This window comes from Daldinia vernicosa (assembly GCF_022497035.1).
Source record: "Daldinia vernicosa strain CBS 139.73 unplaced genomic scaffold F5Y00scaffold_6, whole genome shotgun sequence".
Lineage (NCBI taxonomy): Eukaryota > Fungi > Ascomycota > Sordariomycetes > Xylariales > Hypoxylaceae > Daldinia > Daldinia vernicosa.
Window position 1 is genome coordinate 51,124 of NW_025953922.1, and position 21,622 is coordinate 72,745.

Below are 21,622 nucleotides of genomic sequence, written 5' to 3' on the forward strand. Positions count from 1 at the left end.
TAAAGTCGTTATCATTCGTGCATATCCCAACCAAGTCGTGTGACTCCATCCCATTTTAAAAAGATGCCCCAGTCTATCCTTTTCTATCCGCATCCCGGTTGTCTGGGAATAAGCCCAAGCCCTCTGTCTAATGCTCTAATTAGGTCTTCCGTTCTCATTAGTGGTAGACATGACCACAGTCCTCGGTGACTGGCCGTACGGGCCAGTTAAGGTGCAAGTTAAGGGGTTGAACTTGCCCATCTGGAGACAGAACAAGTACGCATTTGGGTCGCTTGAATTCCCGGGGTTGAACGTGAGAATGTGTGTGGCATCCAGACCCGTGCTATAGGTTCTCCATTAGTAAAAACTGACCAAGTTTAGAGCAGCAAGTTTTTTACTCACCCGTCAGAAGCGAGCTCCTCAAATAACTCGACGCGGAAGTTTGTATTGCCGGTCCACCCATCGGCCGGCAGACGGAATTGCAAGGCGGGATTGACGCACGCAGTCCAGTCTGTTGGACCTGGACTAGTGCCGGCAGGCCAGTCAACTCTGCAGGTCGTGTTGAGGGTGGCGCTGCTGGTTGATGAAGCGTCCGGGTAAGTCACGGCGACATTGACGAAGGAGTTGACGGAATCAACCCCGTAGACTCCGGGATACGGAAAGGTAGCGCCAAGGCTGGTGATTGTGAATTCGGGGGTGTCTCGAGGCTCAAGGGGGAGAGCAAGAGCGGGAGAGAGAAGGGAGAGAACGGATGTTAATATGATTTGCTTATACATTATGGAAGAATAGTATTGGAATGGCCTGTAAAGTGGAATAGTCGATTGGTATAAATGGTAGTTTAATTATTTTGAGTCTTCCTTGTGAACTTTGAGCTGATTTTCAATAGAACTGGGAGAATGGAACATGGAATATGACCTATTACTACGATGATGCATTCTACTTATATTCGAGTGAAAAAAATGTAAAGTCCTACGAAAATGATGACGATAATCCAATCTGTCAGCTCATGATCTCATTATGATCTCTCTAGAAGCCCTCTGCGATTGGTATCTATACGCGAGCCCGTGTTCGCTGACTGCGCCTTAGAAGGGAACTTCGGAATGAAAGAAAAGCGTATTTCAAATACGAGAAATCTCGTCACGGTGCTGACATGATTCTCTCCAATTGTCTACATATTGTCCCCTCAGCTCAGCCCCTCTATGATATTGTTACACGAGAGCGCCACATGGCAACGGCTGCTGAGGTGAGGTGGCGAAGATCGGATCACCTTTTAATTGGCAAGGTGGTCCAGCTGAGCTGTCAGGGCTGCTAGCCTGCTAGGCGAGTTCTAAAACCGTCCACTGTCCACGCCTAGCCGCTATTGGTTAGCTCTAACCTAACCTAGTGGATTAGACTAGCCAAGCACGCGGATAATCAGTCGAGTCGATGCGATGATTTTGTTCTCCACTTCGTATAATCCGTACACTATGGACTATGTTTGTATGTGGCCAAGCTGAAAGTTACTTGGTGATATAGCATGGAGAGACTGTGGTTATTCAATAGAATACAAGTATCACGTCACTTCGTCATCAATGGCGCCGCTACATACAAATTCATAAATCCCTTTTTCAATCTCTCCGGAATTCCCGCAATACTCTTCATCTCCTCCGTAACGTTCCACTTCAAACTATCCGCCAAAGCCCCTACGAATCCCTTTTGCCCGTCGTCGCCCGAGCCGAGCGCTGGATTGGACCATGCCTCGTGCACTGCGGTGTACTGATCTCCCACTTCGCCAGTGGCCGGCTTATCGGGTGCCCAGGCTTCATCGGCGTCAATGATCTTGGGGAATGGGTTCTTTGAGAGGAGACGCTGTAGGTCTGCATCGGCGACTTGGTAAGCAGGAAAAGGGTCCGGGGCCATGGTGGGCTTGGGAGCGGTGATCAAGACTCCGGACATAAGGGTGACAGCTCCTTTGTCGTTGTTAAGGAGGTCACGAATGTTATTACCGCTGGTGCGAGGATCGGTAGATGGGTCGTCTGCCATGCGTTAGCTTTGCGTAACGGCTATTAGTTCATGTATAGGTGATCACGACTTACACTTCGCCCACAGCCCATGCGGTAAGCGGTTGAGGTACTTATCGTACTGCCATCCATCATCCGGTTCCTCCTCTCCGTCCTGTTGAACTACTACCGTAACAGTCGATGCTAGGGTTTTCGTGAGCTTCATCGGCTTACCATATATATCGTCGTGCGTAAGGATAGCACTCCCGTCAGGATCGTTCTTGACGGCATTGATTGGCATTTTGCATTCTACAACGAAGGAAAAGGAGCCGGCGCGTACAACCCACGGTGTCGTCTGGTCGCGCTCGGGATTGTCGTCTGGGTTCAAGAGCCCTGATTGGGCCAAGAAGTTGTGGCCCTCGTTGTCTTCTTTTTGGGCCTTCATATCATCTCCAGCTCCTATGGCGAGCTTGCCACTAGTAGCTGCGGATAGCGCCGGGCTTGTCCCTGTCTGTAGTACCAGATGATAGAAGTCTTCGAGGCTGACAGCTTCGTTTTGGATTTGGTTGTTGCCAAAGTTGATGTCGAACCCGACGATCCAGAAGTCGACGTGGACACGACCAGCGATTGGTGGACCCCAGAGGTACAGCTGGGCGCCAATCTCGACCGAGATGCGGATGTGGATAAACCAAATGTCGATGCTGAATCTGACTCCCACGGAGACACCGGCCTGCATGTTGAAGTAGAAGGGCTTATAGTTAATGAGGAAGTCGGCGAAAGCATCAAACCAAGCCGACAGCGGTCCGGCTTCAAAAGCAGCGTGCAGACGACCTCCAGCCATACAAGCCTTAGGTGTAATAGCAAAGTAAGCCTGGCCCGATATGGTGAGGCCACCTCCGAGATTCCAGCTGATTCCTAGGCGTGGCGGATTCGGGAAGCCAACAGGCAAATTGAAAGCTTGATGGTAACCGCCAAGGGTGAAGACATACTGGCCAACGGTCGACTGGTCAGCGTGCGGGGCGTCGAACCAATAGTACAGACCAAAGCCACCAGTGAGGTGACAGTTAGGATCTAGAATATAGGAGCGCGGAGACAGCTGAGCATCAATCTTGAGGGTACCGTAGTCGAAGTCTGCTACAGCCGATATGCCCAACTCGACGTGGGCTATCTTGAAGGATGAAGCAGGTGTGGGGACATCGGCCGTGGCGACGGCAAATATACCAAGCTTTACAGAGTTTCCAAATTGTACGACTACGACAGCATCAATAGCTAGCATCTGGAAAGCGCCGACACCCATACCAACAGCCAACCAGTACGTCTTGTCTAGTGGTTGGAACCAGCCGCCTGCCCCTGGGTCGACAAGCTTCTCTAGGGCTGCCATAGCATTTTCGCTGCCGCTAAGCTGCGAATCTGCGATAAAGGGAAATTCGTAAACCTCATCGACCGTCGGCAGACGAACGCTGCTGTTGTAGCCGAAACCGCCACAGATGGAGTTAATTTCGGCAAACTCGAGTGTTACAAGTGGGCCATTCAGCTTGGCGAAAACGAAAACGGTCTTAAAGCCATCAGAAGTACCCTTTGGCGTTACTATGCCGTAGAAGCCAGCCGCCTCAAACTGGTACAATTTCCAGCCGACGGTAAGACCTCCGGCGTAGTAATCGAGGCCTCCTTCGTTGCCATGTCGAATAACACCGGCGATCGACAGGGGTGGCTGTTCAAACGATGCTGCTAAACCCATAATGACGGGTGTGATTGTAGGGGTCCCACTAAGCGTTGTAAAGGCAAAGCCGAGGGAGAAGCCGACCAGAGAGAAGCCTAGCGGACCGAGCTGGAAAGTGGCATCAAACATGACAGCCAGCATCTTGTCCTTATACTTTAGACCGACGTTGCTGATTGATAATGGGCCGGCAATCTTTTTGTACGGTGCCTGAGCGCTTGGGGAGCCATCGTCGACCTCGCCCTCGCCTGCCTTGAACGCAATACTGCTGGACGGCGACGGTTTCATAAATTCGTAGTCGAGCAGACATGTGCGTACACCTGTGCTACTACGTATAATAACACCGAAGTGGCATCCGGACGTTAGCAAAAGATCTGCTTGAGCCCGTAGCTCCGGCTTGATCTTATCGTTGACAAGTATTATATCCTGCCCGGTGGTCTGCAGGCTGTTGTTGAGCTCCTCCGTATCTAAACGTGTTAGACCCGTTCCCTTGCCAGGCGCCGCGCCCTGTGGCGGCTTATCCTGCACCCAGAGGAAGTACAACTCGTCGAGAGGCTGCGTCAACGTGCCGATGAGAGGTAATTCGAGCTCTACCTTGGTGAAGCCATTAATGGAGACCTTGAATAGCCGCTTAGATGGTGTCTTAGCGACCCAGTTTGTATTATGCATTTGAGCAAAGTCAATATGCACATTTGCGACATTGAGCTGCGAAAGGAAGAAGAAGGACTCCTGGTCGATCCCGGACACATTGTCAGCAGCTGGGGTTTTGTTCTTAACCACATCAATCCTGAAGACATTCTGATTATTGCCCACAAGCTGTGTGTTATAGACGAAATCAGGAAGCTCGATGTCGGGCCCTAAGATGGCTGCTAGCACATCTCCGATTTTCGCGGATTTATCTCCCGGGTTAAGCGCGGCCGAGAAGGTGAAATCACCATTTTTGTATGCAAAATCGAGGCCTAGGCTCAGTCCGGCGATAAGCAGGTTACCTGCAATAGTAAACTCACTTCCTCTCGACTGTCCGCCATCTATTTTTGTGTACTTGTACTCGACAGCTAGCGTGTCGATGGCGATTGAGTTTATAAGGGGCCCGACGTGTTTTTTCGAGTCCTCGTCGAAGAACTCGACTAAAGTCGAGGCGTATAGCCCTGTGAGGGAGGCCTTGAGATCCCAATCTTTGGTAGCTGAGTCATAGCTCAACGATCCCTCGATTATTGCGGGTAGAGTGTCTTCTAATGCATCTTGACTTGGTTCGATAGCAGCGCTGATGAAGGCACTTAGGGCAAAGGAGCTACTATTCCCCCAGGTAAATGAACCTTCAAGCGTGACCTCACCCAGACGCGGCTGAGGCGCCGAACCTGGAGACAGAGGATCGGCCGTGATGGAGCATTTAATATCGAAGGAGTCTTTTGTGAGCTCCATATAAGCCATTTTGATATTTGTAGGCAACGTATCGGGGATGTTGTCTACTTCCTGTCCAGGAATTAGGGACACAATGTCGATTGACTTTGCCGGGGACGATGTCAATGGCTGTAGATCGGACCATTTCTCCACATGTGGTAATAGGTCCTTGTCCGCAGACGGGTCGAATTCTATTCAGTCCATGTCAGCTATTCATCTACTTCTCTATACATGTGTTTGCTTACCATTCCATAACTCGCCTGTCAGTCGACCGAACCCGCCTGCAAAATTGTCCCAGTTGTACGAAAGGAGAAATACAACTGGATCTGAGCCAGTGCCAATGTTGGCTGTGACCTCGATGTCAAAGGAAAAGGATGATAACTTCCGGTTATTTGGGTCTTGCGTATCCAGGCTGACCGTCATCCTGCGCAAGGCAAAGTCAGGAAATACATTGGCATTACCTTCCTTCTTGTTGAGAATGCCATCGATAAGTGTGTCCAACGAATCATCGATCAGGGATCCAAGCCACTTGAGAATCCCCATCAGCGAATCCTTAGACTGGAATTGAAATGTGAGAAGCATATCATATTCGCTGATTTCGATGCCTGCTGTGGTAGGGACCTTGGGGTCATTAGAACCACTGCCCTGAACGGAGCAATCGATACCAAAGGCAAGGGACCCCTGGAATATAGGCTTTGGCCCCAATTCCGTCGCTGCCAGCAGCATGTCCTTGTAGAATATTACCTCAGCACTATTAAGGGTGAACCCTTTTAGAATTCCGCCCAGAAGGTCTTGTAAAGGCTCGAAGCTGGGTACTTCGAACTGCAAGCGCATCACGACGCGCTTGTACGAGTCAGGGAGATACCAAAGGGCATTGCGCTTTGGATCTCCCTGCTTAGGGGTTGTAAGCGTTGCAGTCAGGTCCAACAGCTCACTTGGCACATAATCGACCATGCCTTCGCTCCCAGCGTACGAGAAGAGGTCGCTGAGCTTGCTAGTAGGAGTATCGGATATTTCGCTAAAATCGAGACCGAGGGTCAACATCGTCCCTTCTTCGTTCACTCCAGGTGGAGGGATCCTGGAAGTGTTTGATCCGTCCAATGGCGGACCAAATGTGAACAGAAGCACATCGCTCGCCGAGCTGAACACCAGCGGCCATGGTTGTGTGAACTGCAATTCGAAGCTTTCAATATCTTTCAAATTGGGATCAAGTGTGACAGAGCCAGTAGCTGTGGGGTCGAGTTCCTGGAACCATATCTTTGTCTCATCATTATCGTCAAAGTCGGCTGTTGGACTTGGCTTATCTGACAGAATAATGACTTTGTCGTCGTTAAGGGTAGCCACAAACGTATCTATAGGGCTACCTTCAACGAGCACATTGATGTTTTCGCCTGGATCCTGTTTTGCCGAGCTAGCATAGATGTAGTAGAGCTCATTACTCTGGATAGCCTGAGATGAGGACTCGTTCAGAGTATCGTCGGCGGACATCTTAGATGTTACGCCCATGATGGGTTCGAAGTGCCTAACTACCTGCTCCCTCAGTTGGTGTGCATAGTTCACGCCAGTCTCCTTTTCAGTATCGCTAAGTAGCTGCCCGTCTCTCCTCTTGAAAGCCAGTGAGTAGGGCTTTAGGTCTCAGACAAAGTCGATAGAAGTCTTGCCGTCCGTACGAACCACCGTGAGAGCGATATCAGAAGAGACGTACCGAAACGCATGCCAAGACCAACTCCTTGATCAAGACAGCTCAATCAAGGGACAGGAAGTCATAATCTTACCTCATTTTTCCTTGTGACCGGAATCTGTCATAAATTTGCACGCCGGTTTCCATTTCGTAGGTTGCTAAGTGCATCCCTCTGAGGCGTGTTGGAGGGGTGTAAACTTAGAACTGCATGTAGTTCATGGTAATGGTGTATATATGCATATTCCATGCCTTACATTAAGTAGGCGTCTTACACATATGTGCTGCATAGGTAAGGTAGGTGATGTATACTACCTACCTGACGTACGTCAATGTGGGGTGCTAGACTATTGAAACCTTACCTACCCGACAGCCAATCAGATGTGTAACTCTCTCCCCTTTTTTCCATTAGGGGTAATGTACAGGGTATCCCGGTCGAGCTGAACTAAATTAGCTGAGCGGGTACGCACGCCAAGACGGCAACTCCCATGATCGTCCCGTACAGTATATCCCTGCCACATAATAAACGTCAACGGGGCTGAAACAATCAACGTTCTCTCCAATGTTCTCCAACATCAATCAATCCATACATATCATACATACCGGGGAGCTCGCTTAATGCAATATGCAAACGGCTTTCTATAGCCTCTCGTCTCTCATCTCATCCCACCATCGCTTCTTACTTTATATTAACTACGCTGATTCCACGAACGAATGACAACTAACACTATCTGCTCCAAGTTTTTTGACTTGACGGGAGAGTACAAAGTGCATCCGGCTAGATAATTTTCTGTATATTCCCCGCAACTTGCGAATCGGAGAATCTAACCAGACGAGAACGCTACCGTACGGCAGACGTGAGAATCGATACGTTAGATCTGCAATGTCTGAAATGTCTATGCATGCCATCGCCGAGAACTATGCGAAGCATTCTTCTCCGAGGATGCCCGTGATATGCCGGCGTCCTAGTTGGAGATATTCAGCTGGCAATTAGACAGTCTTCTCCAATGTTACTTGTACGATACAACCTAGCTCACGTAATGACGTTCATGTGAACCTCATGCATTTGTTGCACAATGTGTGCTTGGTTGCTGGCTTAGGGAGGAGACTACGAAGACTTCGGAGTACCTTAAGGCTATATTCTTTAGGCTACCAAAACCAATCTTCAGTAGATCTAAACGGCTTCTATTGTAGACTTATCCTCTTTGATCGCTGCTTCTAATAATTTGATATTGCTAGAGCTGGTTTGGTCTGCCAATCTCAGGCCTGTCGCAAACCCATCACAAGCTTAGCGACGATGCCGAGTACCCAAGACTTCGAGGCACTCCTCGTGCCCATGCAGCTGGATGCCTTTGTTCTCAATAAAGCTGTATGCGGCACTGGAGATGAAGGCGATACGAGTGCGCATATCTGTCCCATCACGCAGCCTAACTATACCTACTTGCGCCTGGAAAACTTCCTGATTCAAAGCGATATCCAAAATCACGCTGACTTACACAACACGGCTCCCGCTGAGGTAAATTCGCGTATGACGGACCTGGGCGCGCGTCCTGAACCTCAACCACTGCGCCATCGCTACGGTGTTTACGTCCACTGGACGCTACCACGCTTCTACCGCTCGGGAGTGGCAACTAGCGAGACGGTATCTGAGGTCTCGCGTAGACAAGAGCGAGTTCGGCACGGATTAAAAGCGGCGCCCTCAGGGACCGAACAGCCTGGTCTTACCACGCCTGATTTTGTTCAACCACCTACACGTTGGGTTGTGGTGCGTAAGATCGACATCGACAGTATTCAACCAGAGACAGCCAAATCGGCGTTTGCAGGTCGTGAATATGAGGCGTGGGTGGTGGAAAGTGACCATCTGTGGTCCCTCGACGAAATCCCGCTTGATGTTGACTTGCAGACAGACGTAGCACCTTTCGTCACTGGTAAATCGGGCTCAGACGTCAATATTGACGAGCAGGCTGAGGTTTTCATCGGACGCAAAACACCGCTAGCTGAATGGACACCTGATGATCCCAATTCGAGCGTCCAGCCACCCAATATCAGCCTTCTACGCAGCGGCAACCAGCTTTTTGCCGATTTTCAGATGCACAATTCTAACGTCTTCAGCATTCTTGATAATTTCGAGTATGCTGATAAAGGCGGCGGGCCGCAGTATCTAACCCATGCTAAGGCTAGCTACTATCTCCTGGGTTGGCATTGGAAGGACGATACCGACCCGCTCTGGAACTCTACGGAATCTACTGCTCATGGGGCAAGTTTGGAGTCCCTCTTCATGAAAATGAAGGGTGCCGATGAGAATCCGGATGAGTGGAGTGACTGGCTAGACGATACGAGTCAGCTGCGAGCATTATGCCACGGCGCTATGTACGACGTGATTTGGGATGAGGATAAGAAGCCTGCTACAACGCCGGCAGACGGGTATAATGCCCGCATCAGCGACCCGACGCAAGCAGCCGTGTCAGTTGGGACTACTCCCATGGACGCGTTGATATCCTATTGCCATGCTCGAAAGGGTGAGGGCGATATTGACAAGTTAGAAGAAGATATTCTCGCGCTCGAGTCGTTGTTGCTTTCGCGCGACGATGGTGTCGAATCGCAGCGCGAGGCTAAGAATACGATTTACAATTGGTCCTTCAATCGCTCACCAGGAGGATTACACTACCACTTCTCAGGCGGGGGTAAACCCGGTGAACAGCCAGTTGAGCCTGAGCCACCGTCTGTTTTGAAGCTGTCTGAATTAAATCAAACACAGAGTCTATTGGACAGCTGCAACACTACCATGAAGCAATACCGCTGGGACATGTTCTCGCTGTGGTGGGGGTTTATGAGCGACGTGGGCAACGGCGAGGGCAGCAGTAATGAAACCGAGACTGGGGAATACCAAAAGAAAGTGAATGCCCTAGCAGGGGAAATAGGGAGCCTGCAAAGTCGCATCGAACAGTTGCAAGAAAAGATTACAGATTTACTAAATCCACAGGATGGTTCACAGAACCTACTCGAGACAGCTAAAGCGGCAAGCAAGCCTGTATTCTATCGTGCAAACGACCCGACGGTTCTCATTGGCGGCATCCCATCGGGTTGGCCTATTGATTACCTGGATAAGGTAGCTGTCCGCGCGCCGGCTCAGACTATTCCTGCCAACGACGCTTCCAGTCTACCAGCTGCCTTGAAGGACCTATCTGACCTTCTAAAAAAGCAGCTCCCTGATATCCTCAGGGCTCCTGCTAGCGCTTTAGTAACCGAGTTCTACGTCATCCAGCAGGATGGTAGTGGTTCTAACGAGCCACCCGAGGGCACATTTTACCCCCAGTTTCACGATCCCAATACCGCGGTTTCAGATGGGAGTTTACGCGATCAATGGGGAAACCGACAGCCATGGTTCCCCCTTTACGTCGAGTGGGAGACTGAGTACACGCATGTGCCTTTCAACTACTGGAAGCTTGACGAACACACAGCCCGTCTTTCAGTCAATGAAATGGTACGCTACGGTATCACCGTTCCCTCCACGGACGGCCAGGAGCCACCGCCACTATGGGAGGCGCTACTTGATGAGCAGAAAAGTAATGGTCCGGACACGCGTGTGCTGTCCGGTCGGGTACTCATCCTACCACAGCCTGGCTTCTCGCTCGGGGCTAAGATAGCGCAGCTCTTTGACAACACGCCGCCAGATATTCTGGACAAGTATTTGTCGAAGGAGGAGCGTGACAACTTACGTGCGAACGTGTCAAAGCTGTCGTACCTGTCAATGCCGCTCTCTGGTTTTACTAACGGCATAGTAACACTAGCGGAGGGTAGCCACATCAAACCTGAAAATAAGACTATTGAATTGGGGGTCGAGTCAAGCAAGGCTATTTCTGCGGCAGTTAATGATAAGGCAGGTTTAAGTAAAGAACACATTGAACTGATCAAGGGAGAGTCGGCCTCAACGCCGTACGTAGCTTTGGCCAACTTCCTCGACAGTGCATGGTGCCCCTTTAAGCCTGTGACACACGGGCAGTTTAGGTGCGTTATTAGCTTCTCTAGTTTTCATTCTCGTCTACGCTTCTTTTACTTATTCTCTATAGATTCCGCAAGCTCAACATCATCGACAAGTTTGGCCAAGCCTTAGTTCCCATCGATCAAAACCCTCGAGTCGATGGCCCTCCACCCTTATATCCTTGTATTAGTGATTTCTATGAGCCGCAAACCATCAAGCTCGAGGGTAAGGACTACGCCAACACAGTAATAAAGGACAGCGCTGCACAATGCGAGTTCCTTCAGCTTCCACCACAAATTAATCAGAATGCACGTCTTAACGCCAGCTTTGTCAAGCGCATCGCCGATGATTCAGATGATGAAAAAAAGGTCTTCGGGGCTCTGAAGACACTTTCTGGCGACCCCCCTGGATCGGCTACCTGGCGCCCGGCGTCTGAGTGGGAGAATCCCATCTGGGGTTGGGTTATTACGAACTACGCCGACTACGGTATCCAACTATTTCTAGCAGACGGGACCTTTTACCGTGAAGTTCGCTTCGGTGGACCTCTTGGGACGTTGGACGCGCCGAAGTGGTTACCCTTTGCCCCCGATAAGAATACCCAGCCGACTCCCGAGACACGCCAGCTCGATGCCCTCGTCAAAAGACTTGTCGATCGTGACTATCTCCAGGGCTTCTGGTCCATGATAACAAAGGCACAGGAGACGCTATCGGCCGCACCTAATGACTATGCTCAGTTCCTCAACTCTATTGTGGGCAAGCCGTTAGCCCTAGTCAATACGGGCTGGTCTCTCGAGCTAGACTCGCCCCCGTTCAAGAATCAGAGCACCAGGAGCAAGGTCAAAGTTCCAGAGCGTGACCTAACGAAGTCAACCGATGATAAAGATTACTATCAGTTCCAAGTGCGGCTAGGAGACCGCGACGCTACCTATGACGGGCTAGTGGGATATTTCGATACTACAGCCCCGGGTACCGACGAGCTCAATCTTGACTACATCAGGACATTCTTCGCTCCAGATGACAAGGAAATTGTGCCACTAAAGCCTCTTAACACTGACGAATACCCACTCTTCACACCCTTCTGGGAGGCCCCCTTCTCAGTCGAGCCAGCAGACTTCGATAACCGTCGCAACGCGCGGATGTCGGTATTCGGTGCTATAATCGACCCATTCACACCTATACACGCGTACTCATCCTTCCTACCGGCGTCAGAACTCCTACTGCCATCGTGGACGTGGCAGAAGGCCATGAACACCATGACCGCATTCTTCCATGCGGGGCCCCTGACACTACCACTCAGCGACGTGCCGCCGTATGACCCCGCCCAGGTGCTTACAACAGATAATGCTCGGAAAATGCCCCAGCGTGATTTGCCCCTACCGTCGCTTGGCGCGGGCGACTGGAGCTGGTTTGAGCCATACGCCGTTGATGGAGAAGGGGATGGGGATGCTGTATTCAATCCGTTTGGTATTGAGAAGAGAGGCGATTTGACGAAGCCCGGATTCCAGGATGGCCCGTATACCGCCGTCGAGGGATTCTTACAGTTGAGGAACCCTATCATGATGCCCAAGGAGTAGATCGAGCAAAAGTCAAGTCCGGAGAATCAAGATTTGCGCAGTTAGGTATGTGTAGGTAGTTAATGTTCTTCAGCGTTTCCAACAAATCAAACGGTTTTTTTATTTGTTTGCCGTTTTGACCGCACAGACAAAGACAATAAAATTTTGATGTTTTGGCCAATCAAAAGTATGGACTTTCAATTTTTGAGTGGATCCCAAAAAATATGAGGCTATTCAGACCCTTGTCAGGCCTACTTTTAGTATATATCTTAGCGGTGAGCTCTTGTAAGTTTACCTTGTTCATATATAGTGCAGTCCACAATCTTAACACCTTTTGAGGGTCTAGAGGCTGTGAAGGCGCCTTTGTTGCCGAGATAGCTAGTACCTATGAATAGGGGCTTTAGGGGCTTCAGGGGTTTCAGGGGTTTCAGGGGCTGATTTCAGTCCTATTATGCTGGATGACTAAGTCAAACAAAAGTATGAATTTCGTCAAATAAACAGGCTTTCTTATTTTTTGATTTGAATTTGATCAAGAAAAAAAAGGCGATTTTTTTGTTTTATTTGTTTTGTTGGAAAAGCCGATGTTCTTCTTTATAAATGATCATTACTGTCGTTACTATAAAATTGTAAACAAGATACTAAACCTTGCATCGTTGAGCAGTTAGATAGCCATATTGAACAGGTGCAGTATTGCTAGGGTCTATTATAGGGCATCTTTACGTAATCTGTACAACCGCACGGAGCCTATAAAAGTCATATATCAAACAATCCTCTGATCAACATCTTAGACAGTCATCATCATCCTCAATCGTTAGTTAGAGTATTATTTAATCGTTATATTCAACAATTCAGCTATGCAACTAATCGTCTCTTTTCATCCTTAACCATTAATCGTTCATATTAAACAGTTTGTTTATAGGCTTTTATAGAATATAGTGCCACTATTAGCTATTTGAGGTCTATTCTAAGATCTTGAATTATTGAAGTAGTGAGCCATACTCGCCAGGAGACTGTAGCTCCTGTTCAATATCTTCCAATAGAGGTAGTAATCAAAGATTATGAAAGGTCCAAATATCCTCTTAACTAACAATCTTCTTCTTCTCTGACATCAACCTCCTTGCACACCATTTACTGTGTGTTTCCTGCTGTGCTTTTCTTAGGCAGCCTCTAGGTTAGGACATATTTCCCGTAGATTCAGACAATCTGGAAGGAACAACTGGGTGTCGAATAGATGAGGTCTTTCATATCCTTGTTATCAGGAATCAAATTTTCATTGACGGCCGCACGGGCAACGATCTGGTCCTGTGGCGCATTATCTGAACTGCTGTCCCGATCTTTCACTTCCCTGAGAATGAGATAGATAGGTGCACCACGTAGCCATGAGAGAGAGTCACCTGGTTTGATGAGCGTCGCGGCAATTCCCACAAGTCCCTTCTCGGTAATGAAGACTGGTTTCCCGGCAAGTTCCTGATTCCGAATATTGACGAGCTCGTCGCGATTTTCTACACACAGGGGCTCCTTGTCTTGCATTAAGAGGAAATTGCTCAGAGAAAGGAACTCGGTATTCGCATCATCGCCGAATTGGGTTGTAGCAGGAAGGCCAAGTATCGACTCGCGAGCGTTGGATACCAATACCGTGAATTCTGCGAAAGTCGCTGCATCGCTCAGTCTTGGGATCGGCTTAACCCATCGTATTTGATCTATACAGCGTCCTGTGCAAAATACAGTTGTTGAAGTGCAGAGGTAAATATTGTCCACATCATCAATCTGAAGGGCCGAAAGGCCATTCTCGGAAATAAAGCCCTCAAGCGTCACCTTATCTGTAATTCTCTTAACGGATTTATTGCTGCCACGATAGCCCGCGTCGGTGTAACTGAAATCGATAACCCAAGAAGGGCCGGCTGGTTCTTGGGCACTCAATGGGGATTCGAACCAAAATGTATGCGTCCCCATCAGATAGAAGGTCGCGCCGTTGTTATAGTATCGAGCTGACGCTCTTCTAAACACAGCTTCGCAATGTTCTTTATAGTCCACCTTTATAAGAAGTCCCATGCATCCGGGAAGAAGTGACTGTAACGCGAAGATCTTATCTCTGGGATCTGTAGCTCGATAGGTTTCTGATATTGTTATTAGAACCGTAAACGTTTTCGACGCAGAATAACGCTCTCCAACCCGACCACGGCGGTATTCGAATAGAAGCGGTTGTAGACTCAGTAGGCCTAACTGGGAACTGAATATCTTAGATACGACCTTCCGTGCTTCTATCGTCATGATTGTCAGAGCTCATGATCAGGTGAGAGAAGGACAACAGGTACCTAAGGTATGCTTACCTGATCCCATAATATGATGTGCGTTCTCGATTTGTTCAATAACGTGCTTGTTCCCAGACGATATTCCACCCGCTATTGTATTCACAGCAGCCGAAAGGTCATCAAACGAGAAAGAGTATCCATGAAAGACGAATATTGGCGCATTCGGTGGGCATGCGGCCTCTTGAATCGTCCAAACTCTCTCCCACCATGAGTGCAACATGACTAGAGCTACACAACGAATGACCATCATGTAAAGAAGCGTTTGCTTTTCGCACCATGGGGCATCCATGGAGTACTTTAGAGATTCCCTCAAGAGGGCAGCGAGATCATATTGATCTACGTCAACCCCCCCAAGCCCTATAGGAATGGGGGTATACAATCCCTCCATATTGAAGGACTGATCTTCTCTTTGATTTTCTACCGGAGCCTCCATTTGACCCTTTACTAGGCCCTCTACTTGTTTGTTCTCCGCGTGGCCGCCGCTTAGCCAGACTATCGTATTCTTAGTCCTGGAGTAGATCTCTTTCATGAGTTGAACCTGGTCCGTTTTCTCCTTAAAATCTGACTGGTTGATACAAATCGCATCGATCCATATTTCTCTAGTGGTATCCGGACGTCGTAAGCCTCGAAGGATTCCATGAAGGTTCTTCTTGACAATAAAAGGGTTGTCGTCAATTAGAATCGATTTTGTAGACTTAGCTTTTCCCCAGACATACGACAAGGCCTCCGGAATATCATCATGGTATAAGTTTCGCACCACAAGGCGACATTCAATCGGCGCGTCCCCAGTACCGGGAAGAATTTCGAGGATACGGACTCCGCCGACTGCAGAATTGAGGCAGCTTGGATACTGATAACACGCCTCGTTTCCACTGTCGTGCCAGGGCTTGGGAGCCACTTGTATCGCTGGCTGTGGCGTTGATAGTTTGGTCCTTTTATATAGATCGTACAAGAGGTCAAAGCGTGCGATTAAACCGGTACCGATGGACGATTGCTCAATTGTGATATCCCGGAAAACATTAAGCAACTCATAAATTGACGAATCAATAATTTCGCACAGATCATCCATGAGATGCACGCCATTCGCTGGATCGCGCTGCCGCTTCGATATGGGACCCGCGAGAATTTCAGACAGCTTATCCACGACAACAATATCCTCAAGTTCGTTTGGGTCCATAGAAAAGAGGTGGTCTAGACTCTGACGAAAATCCTGTAGGCCATCCTTCCCATTGACAAACTCCTCAAGCGCGGAATTTATGAAGGAAAACCGCTCGTCCCTTTCGCAGAGGAGTCGTATGATAGCCTGAACCCGCTCTGCGACACCACACACTCCGTCGATCTGGGGTTTAAGCATTGTGTACTTATCCCTAAATTCTGGGTATAATCGCTGCCACAGTTGGCGTACTTGCTGAGGAGAGCCGCCGGCCATAGGGTCTGGACGACCATCACGTATGTGTTGTCGGTATTTATCATATTGAAGTTTGCGATACTGACTGAGTTTGAGATACTGGCTGAGTAGATTTTGACGACAGTCCTTGAAGAAATTTCTATCCTTGTCGATCCGTCGTTTAACAAGATGATAGCGCAGATATTGAATAGCTTCATCACGTGGAAGTCTCGGGATATCATCAGGCAGGGTTCTATTCAAGTCGTCTAGGAGAGTTTGGAGATATTCATCAGGGAAAACGTCCCTTGACTCTTCCACAGTAGTTTGTATGGATTCATCGAGGATCGATTTAGTAGGTTCGTCGAGAAGCGGCTCGGGAATATTAGGACGGAAGTCTTTGGACATTCCTTCAAACGTCTCGTCAGATGAAGTTGTTTGGAAATCATAGAGTAGAGAGCGAAACGGCTCCGGAAGTTCTGTTGGTTCGTCCATGTCTAGATGGGTCTTGGGATGATTATCGAACGCTCCAAGATCACAATTAGGAGGTCTTTTCGAAAAAAGGGGGGTTAAAGACGAGTTAGGAAAAGAAAAAAGAAATAGAGTCAGATTATGCCCAGAATTTTCCTCGAGTACTGAAAGACGTTGGAGGAGAAACGAGTGGTCGATATATCTTGATTATATCTTTATCTCATAGTAGTAGCAGTTGTTGTTCTATTTAACGTCTGAGCGAACGGAACGTGAGTGTAACAAGGTCTTGTAAGGGCTTAGAACGGATTCATATTTACTAATAATTTTCTAAGGTCTCAAGGTCCTGGATGATCTCTCTATCTCACTTCTGAGGAGATCACGACCTATTTGTAGATGTTTCTAAGAGATGTATTTCCGTATCTAGTTGCCCCTTAGTTATCTTAACCCCTTACTCGGTCTAAGCTGTATTTTAGATTCCAGTCTCGGTCATGTTGTCCGTATGACAGTGAGCTCCTTTTCGCAACCTCCCTGGGGGTATGGGACCTGGTAAGCTTTAATTTACATGATGCTGCTAATACTGATGATGTTATTGATGATACATGGTAATTATAATGTCAAGCCTTGCCTTTGGGGGCTTAACATTCCCTGATTAGCGATTACTACCCGTTGGTTGGCTTAATTTTAAGCTTATTGGTTTTGTAGGTTTTAATTAAAAGGTTGGTTTGGCGGTTGGTATCAGGGTTCCGCGCCTTGTAGTTCCTTTGTGTCGGTTTTTCTTTCCCCGATTTATTGGGCTTGATTTCTTTTCGGGGGTTAGTATTTTTGAGCTTTTGGTATGTTTTTGCGTTTTTCTTCCTTTTTATATTTATATATATTCCCTAAACCTTGTTCAAAAGAAATCTAGTCATATAAATAACCTTTTAGGTTAGCCTTCCAGGGGCTATAACCTCCAATTCTTCTTCATCCTCCAGGGCCCCTTTATCTCATAGTAAAATGTACAGATAAACCTTTATTCTAGGTAGATTATTGTTAGGTACCTATTTTCTGACATGCTTTAGGCATTATTAAGCAAAATACACTTAAGGTAGCGTTATGTAGGTATAAAGATTTTTTCAACGGACAGTTACAAGCTCCTGATCCGGTTTAAAAAGATTTATATAGAATGTATCAAGGCAAAAAAGGAAATGGGGGCAAAAAGGGGGGAGGGGGTAACTATTTATAATATCTTTTCGAAGAAATATGCTATACTATCGTCGGGAAGCATATTATCGGAAAGTATATTATTAGAAAGTATACCATTATCGGAAGGTATGCTATCAGGAAACATACCATTATACTATCGTTAAAAGGTATACTATCAAAAGGCATACCATCGGAAGATATACTATTATATTATCGTTAATGTTGGCAGGTAGTCCACGTCACGATCGTGAATCACGGGTAAAGCATCAAGGGAAGGAACGAGGCCCCCAGGGCCCATAAGGCCGATTGTATAAACAGACGAAGTCCCGTAGTCCTTTTAAATTCAATAACGTACTCGTAATATGTCGAAGCGAAAAAACGACGCCGTAATTCGCTAACAAGCAATTACGCCTTATACATATTGTGCGACATAATACAAAACCAATTCCACATAGTAGCGCCACTTCGTTTAACACACCCAGACCTGACTGTGAACCAGGTTACAGAGATCGCCGTATGCGAAACTGTTCCGCGTTAGAAATAGGCTCAGGTTGTACGGAATAAGGTAATACGGACGCACGTTACTATACAACGGCGCTAGATAAATACCAATTTAAGCCAAGCGGACCCTTTAAGCAAGCCTGGAAGGCGAAAGCAATAAAAAGGACGACAATAGCTTATCGATCGACAAACTTATCGAACGACCAAAGGCAAAAGGTTACGATAAAGCGGCTCACCGAAGAAATAGTCATCGGGGCAACAGCAGACAACAATAACGGCGAGGATCAAGGTCATTAAGAAAAAGACTGTAACAAGCCAAAAGATAAGCCAAAAGCTAATACAACCAAAAACCCGAAAGTCGGTAACGACGCATACCAAGATTAAAGGAGTTATTAAAATGGCTATTTCGGGATGAGTTAAGGAGGCTAAGATACGAGATACGAGATACGAGATACGAGAGGTTGAGTTTTGGACGAGATACCCACGTTGAGTTGAGGCACATACACCGAGATACAAGACACCTAGGATAGATGAGACGGCTACGAGGATCAGGAGTATACAGAGGCACGGGATTAGAGGGCGAGAAGGTCGCATAGTCATTCGTTACAAGGATTTTCATTTTGTTAAGAGGCAGGCGAGGCCAGGGAAGGGAATGAAAAAGGAGGTATCGTGGACCAGAGGGCGTGTTGGCAGATGGTCCACGTCACGATCGTGAGTTACGGTCATAGCATCAAGGGAAGGAACAAGGTCCCGTAGTCCTTTTAGATTTAACAACGCTTCCGTAATACAAGACCAGTTCCACAGAAGGCGTACAAGTCTCAACCACCCTACCTTTTAAAGGATGCGCGCCCTCCTATTGGCTAAATTCCATACCGCCCGCCTGGCAATATACTTAAGAGGCAAGGCCCGTACGTCTTATTATACTACTTTTACTCGGTCATATGCGTTTATTAAAGAAGATATGATTGCATCTAGTTATTACGAGCTGCTAGTATGCCCCCTACTGCCTATTTAGTGTTGTTCATAATTTAAGGGGCTCAACTCACTAAGAGCCGGCCGTATCGGGTCTTATACGACTATAATTTACTACGTTACGAATGTAATGTAACCGTTTCTTTTTCTATTTTGCTTCCGTCTCGTCTCTAAGCTTAACGCCATTCGGTAATGCCGAAGCTAAAAAACGCCGCCGCAATCGCCGACTAGCAATTACGCCTTATATATTGTGCGACAGGTAATTATTCACAACAGTCGTTGACCGTAAGTACCTTGGTACCTAACCATGAACTACAACGTGGTGAGAAGATTCAAATACATTGCAACGACTAAATTACTTAGACGTAGGTACTAAAAATGAGAGGCGAGTCCCTTGAAGATAACCAGATTGATTGGATGCCTCCAATTTAAATAGGATGAAGAGTTTGAATTACGCATGGGATAAGGGATGCCATTCTCAGACCCAAACACTTCCAGTCCTAGAGATTTCTACGCCATATAGCCATCATTTCCTTACGACAAATAATCTCCCAAGAAGAAAATGTCAACTCCTAAAATTCAACAAAGCCGCCTATTAAACTTGAGGTAGCAAGGTCCGTTCCAATTTTCCCGTTCCTGCTGGCTTCTTCATCTCAGCCAAAATACCGGCCTGGTCTGAGGGGTTGGTGTACTCGAAAATTTCACCAGTGACCATGTACCACAGATAAATCTTCCCAGTAGATGCGGTGAACATATATGAGTCGCTGCCGTTGTCGGGATCGACAATCATAAGCTCCTTCATGCCAGTCAAGCCGACTCGCTGGGCGGCCACCGTGCCGTCGCCATCGGGCCCCCAGTAATAGTCACGGTCCAAGTCATCGAGATTAACAGACCATCCCTCTGGTGGATCGGTGATAGCAGCCATCTGAGTTGTTGTCGCCGCTATTTCTTGGGTGGTTGTTCCTTGCGTCTTCTTTGCAGTCGAGCTTGCTCCTCGATATCTTGAGAAGTTTCTTTTCAAGGCCCCGGCCCTGGAAATGAGTTGCTTACAGTTGCCGCAAGGTCCACTTAGATTCGTGTTTTTCGCTTTCAGATATGTGTCGTACGAATCCAAGCTCTGGCTCATCATAAAATTGCGAGAGAGAGCAAGGCCTTCTAGCGTTCGGTTATTGTCGCTGGTAAATAGTTAGCGATTGTGGAGGGAGGGGAAAACAGGTGGGGAAGGGGGCAGAGCTGGAATGTATACCGGGTTCCGCGAACGCTGAAGATAAAGGGGTATGTCTCTCCGCAGTTGCCGAACGAATGGTTCGCAAGAGTATTTGTATCAAGTTTCACAGGCGTCTTATTGAAATCCCGTTTAAAAAGATCGACCCTCAGCAGAGAATCGTGAAGCATGTAAAATCGCTGGCGCTGCACTTCCTTAATCCATTGCCCGACTTCGCTCGTCTTCCAATTATCACCAGCTATGGAGCTCCCCAGGAAGAAATAGTTTTTATCGCCCACGAGCTTCCATGTGACCTGGAACATATAAGGCCAGTCTCCCGCACCGTCTCCAGGGGGTTTCCACTTCCTCGCGTAGCCCGCGATGCGCGAACACCACCGCGCATAGACTGCGGTTAAGGGCTTGAAATAGTTGTTCCTATTAGCTGTTCCTGGAGCCGGACCCAAAATGCTGATGAAGAGGCCGAGCAAGTCATAGGGATTCCACCACCTGACAGATATAGACCGTTCTAGGACCCCTTGATAGTTGATCGGCCAATATCCGAGTTCGAACTTTGCCATGTAATCTTTCGCACTTGCAGACCACTCCGTATTTAAAACGCGCAGGAAGTGACTTTTGGGCGCGAGCTCCTTTTTAATGAAATCTTCCCCCTTTGGTAGGCTACGTTTTCCCTCATATCGTTAGCTGTCTTTGTCTTAATGCCAGCACTTAGTTCATACGCACATGAGGCGATCGAGCTTATCCTTGACGTCCTTTAGTTGCTTTTGGACTTCTGGTTTCTTGGTCTGGTCACCTCCTGCATTTCCGACAAGACAGTCTTCCATCCATTTCTTGATCTATCAAAATCTTAGCTCTATCTACCAAATGCTAGCCATGCAGGTAGTTTGAAAGGTCAAGTTGTGCTCTTCTTTGATAATCTTGAACTGGTATAGGGGACGGACAGCACTTACCTTATCTAAATCATAGTTGAAGGCCGTACGAAAAAAATCTTCCTCGCCGAAGGCCTTAAGAAGCAGAACTTTCTCTTCTGCCATGGTCTTAATGCCCTAGTAGTTGTCAAACTTTTCACAAAGAAATATATCTATAATAAAAGCTCAAGTAAACTAATTAATTCCAATAGCCTTAGTTACCCCTTTCCGATAGTGGTTGATTCTCTCAGTCAAGATATCTTGCTACGGGTCCAACTTTCGCCATGTTTTCAAGTTCCCGATGCATGAAAGGCCGATTCGATACAGGTTCTGCTACACTGCATAGTATTTCCTTTACTCCATGAAACTTGCATTTCCGCG

General features: G+C 47.7%; 5 protein-coding genes across 5 annotated transcripts; 1 reads left to right on the plus strand and 4 right to left on the minus strand.

Annotated features, from left to right (window-relative positions):
* Nucleotides 1–135: 135 nt before the first annotated feature.
* Nucleotides 136–755, minus strand: F5Y00DRAFT_258291 (uncharacterized protein; the record flags this gene model as incomplete). Its single annotated transcript, XM_048010680.1, has 2 exons — nucleotides 136–322; nucleotides 382–755. 2 exons carry the CDS (start codon nucleotides 753–755, stop codon nucleotides 136–138), a joined length of 561 nt encoding a protein of 186 aa, XP_047868376.1.
* Nucleotides 756–1,266: 511 nt separating this feature from the next.
* Nucleotides 1,267–7,014, minus strand: F5Y00DRAFT_173189 (uncharacterized protein). The gene is made up of 4 exons (XM_048004893.1): nucleotides 5,322–7,014; nucleotides 2,055–5,267; nucleotides 1,360–1,994; nucleotides 1,267–1,295 (listed from the first exon to the last, which is right to left on the minus strand). The coding sequence occupies exons 1-3, from the start codon at nucleotides 6,580–6,582 to the stop codon at nucleotides 1,537–1,539; spliced, it is 4,932 nt and encodes a 1,643-aa protein (XP_047868377.1). The 5' UTR covers nucleotides 6,583–7,014; the 3' UTR covers nucleotides 1,267–1,295; nucleotides 1,360–1,536.
* Nucleotides 7,015–7,857: 843 nt separating this feature from the next.
* Nucleotides 7,858–12,390, plus strand: F5Y00DRAFT_173118 (uncharacterized protein). Its single transcript, XM_048004892.1, has 2 exons — nucleotides 7,858–10,762; nucleotides 10,825–12,390. Exons 1-2 carry the CDS (start codon nucleotides 8,052–8,054, stop codon nucleotides 12,308–12,310), a joined length of 4,197 nt encoding a protein of 1,398 aa, XP_047868378.1. The 5' UTR covers nucleotides 7,858–8,051; the 3' UTR covers nucleotides 12,311–12,390.
* A 1,093-nt stretch (nucleotides 12,391–13,483) lies between these two features.
* F5Y00DRAFT_273074 (heterokaryon incompatibility protein-domain-containing protein) lies at nucleotides 13,484–16,480 on the minus strand (the record flags this gene model as incomplete). Its single annotated transcript, XM_048013104.1, has 2 exons — nucleotides 13,484–14,550; nucleotides 14,620–16,480. The coding sequence occupies 2 exons, from the start codon at nucleotides 16,478–16,480 to the stop codon at nucleotides 13,484–13,486; spliced, it is 2,928 nt and encodes a 975-aa protein (XP_047868379.1).
* A 3,195-nt stretch (nucleotides 16,481–19,675) lies between these two features.
* On the minus strand, nucleotides 19,676–21,367 carry F5Y00DRAFT_273075 (uncharacterized protein; the record flags this gene model as incomplete). Its single annotated transcript, XM_048013105.1, has 4 exons — nucleotides 19,676–20,286; nucleotides 20,358–20,993; nucleotides 21,057–21,169; nucleotides 21,284–21,367. The coding sequence occupies 4 exons, from the start codon at nucleotides 21,365–21,367 to the stop codon at nucleotides 19,707–19,709; spliced, it is 1,413 nt and encodes a 470-aa protein (XP_047868380.1). The 3' UTR covers nucleotides 19,676–19,706.
* Between the last annotated feature and the right edge of the window lie 255 nt (nucleotides 21,368–21,622).

Coding starts and splice junctions, on each gene's coding strand:
- F5Y00DRAFT_173189 (XM_048004893.1), bottom strand. CDS start 6,582: ATGGGCGTAACATCTAAGATGTCCGCCGACGATACTCTGAACGAGTCC. Junction 5,268..5,321: donor GACAGGCGAGTTATGGAATG/GTAAGCAAACAC, acceptor TGGACTGAATAG/AATTCGACCCGTCTGCGGAC. Junction 1,995..2,054: donor GCATGGGCTGTGGGCGAAGT/GTAAGTCGTGAT, acceptor AACGCATGGCAG/ACGACCCATCTACCGATCCT.
- F5Y00DRAFT_173118 (XM_048004892.1), top strand. CDS start 8,052: ATGCCGAGTACCCAAGACTTCGAGGCACTCCTCGTGCCCATGCAGCTG. Junction 10,763..10,824: donor GTGACACACGGGCAGTTTAG/GTGCGTTATTAG, acceptor TATTCTCTATAG/ATTCCGCAAGCTCAACATCA.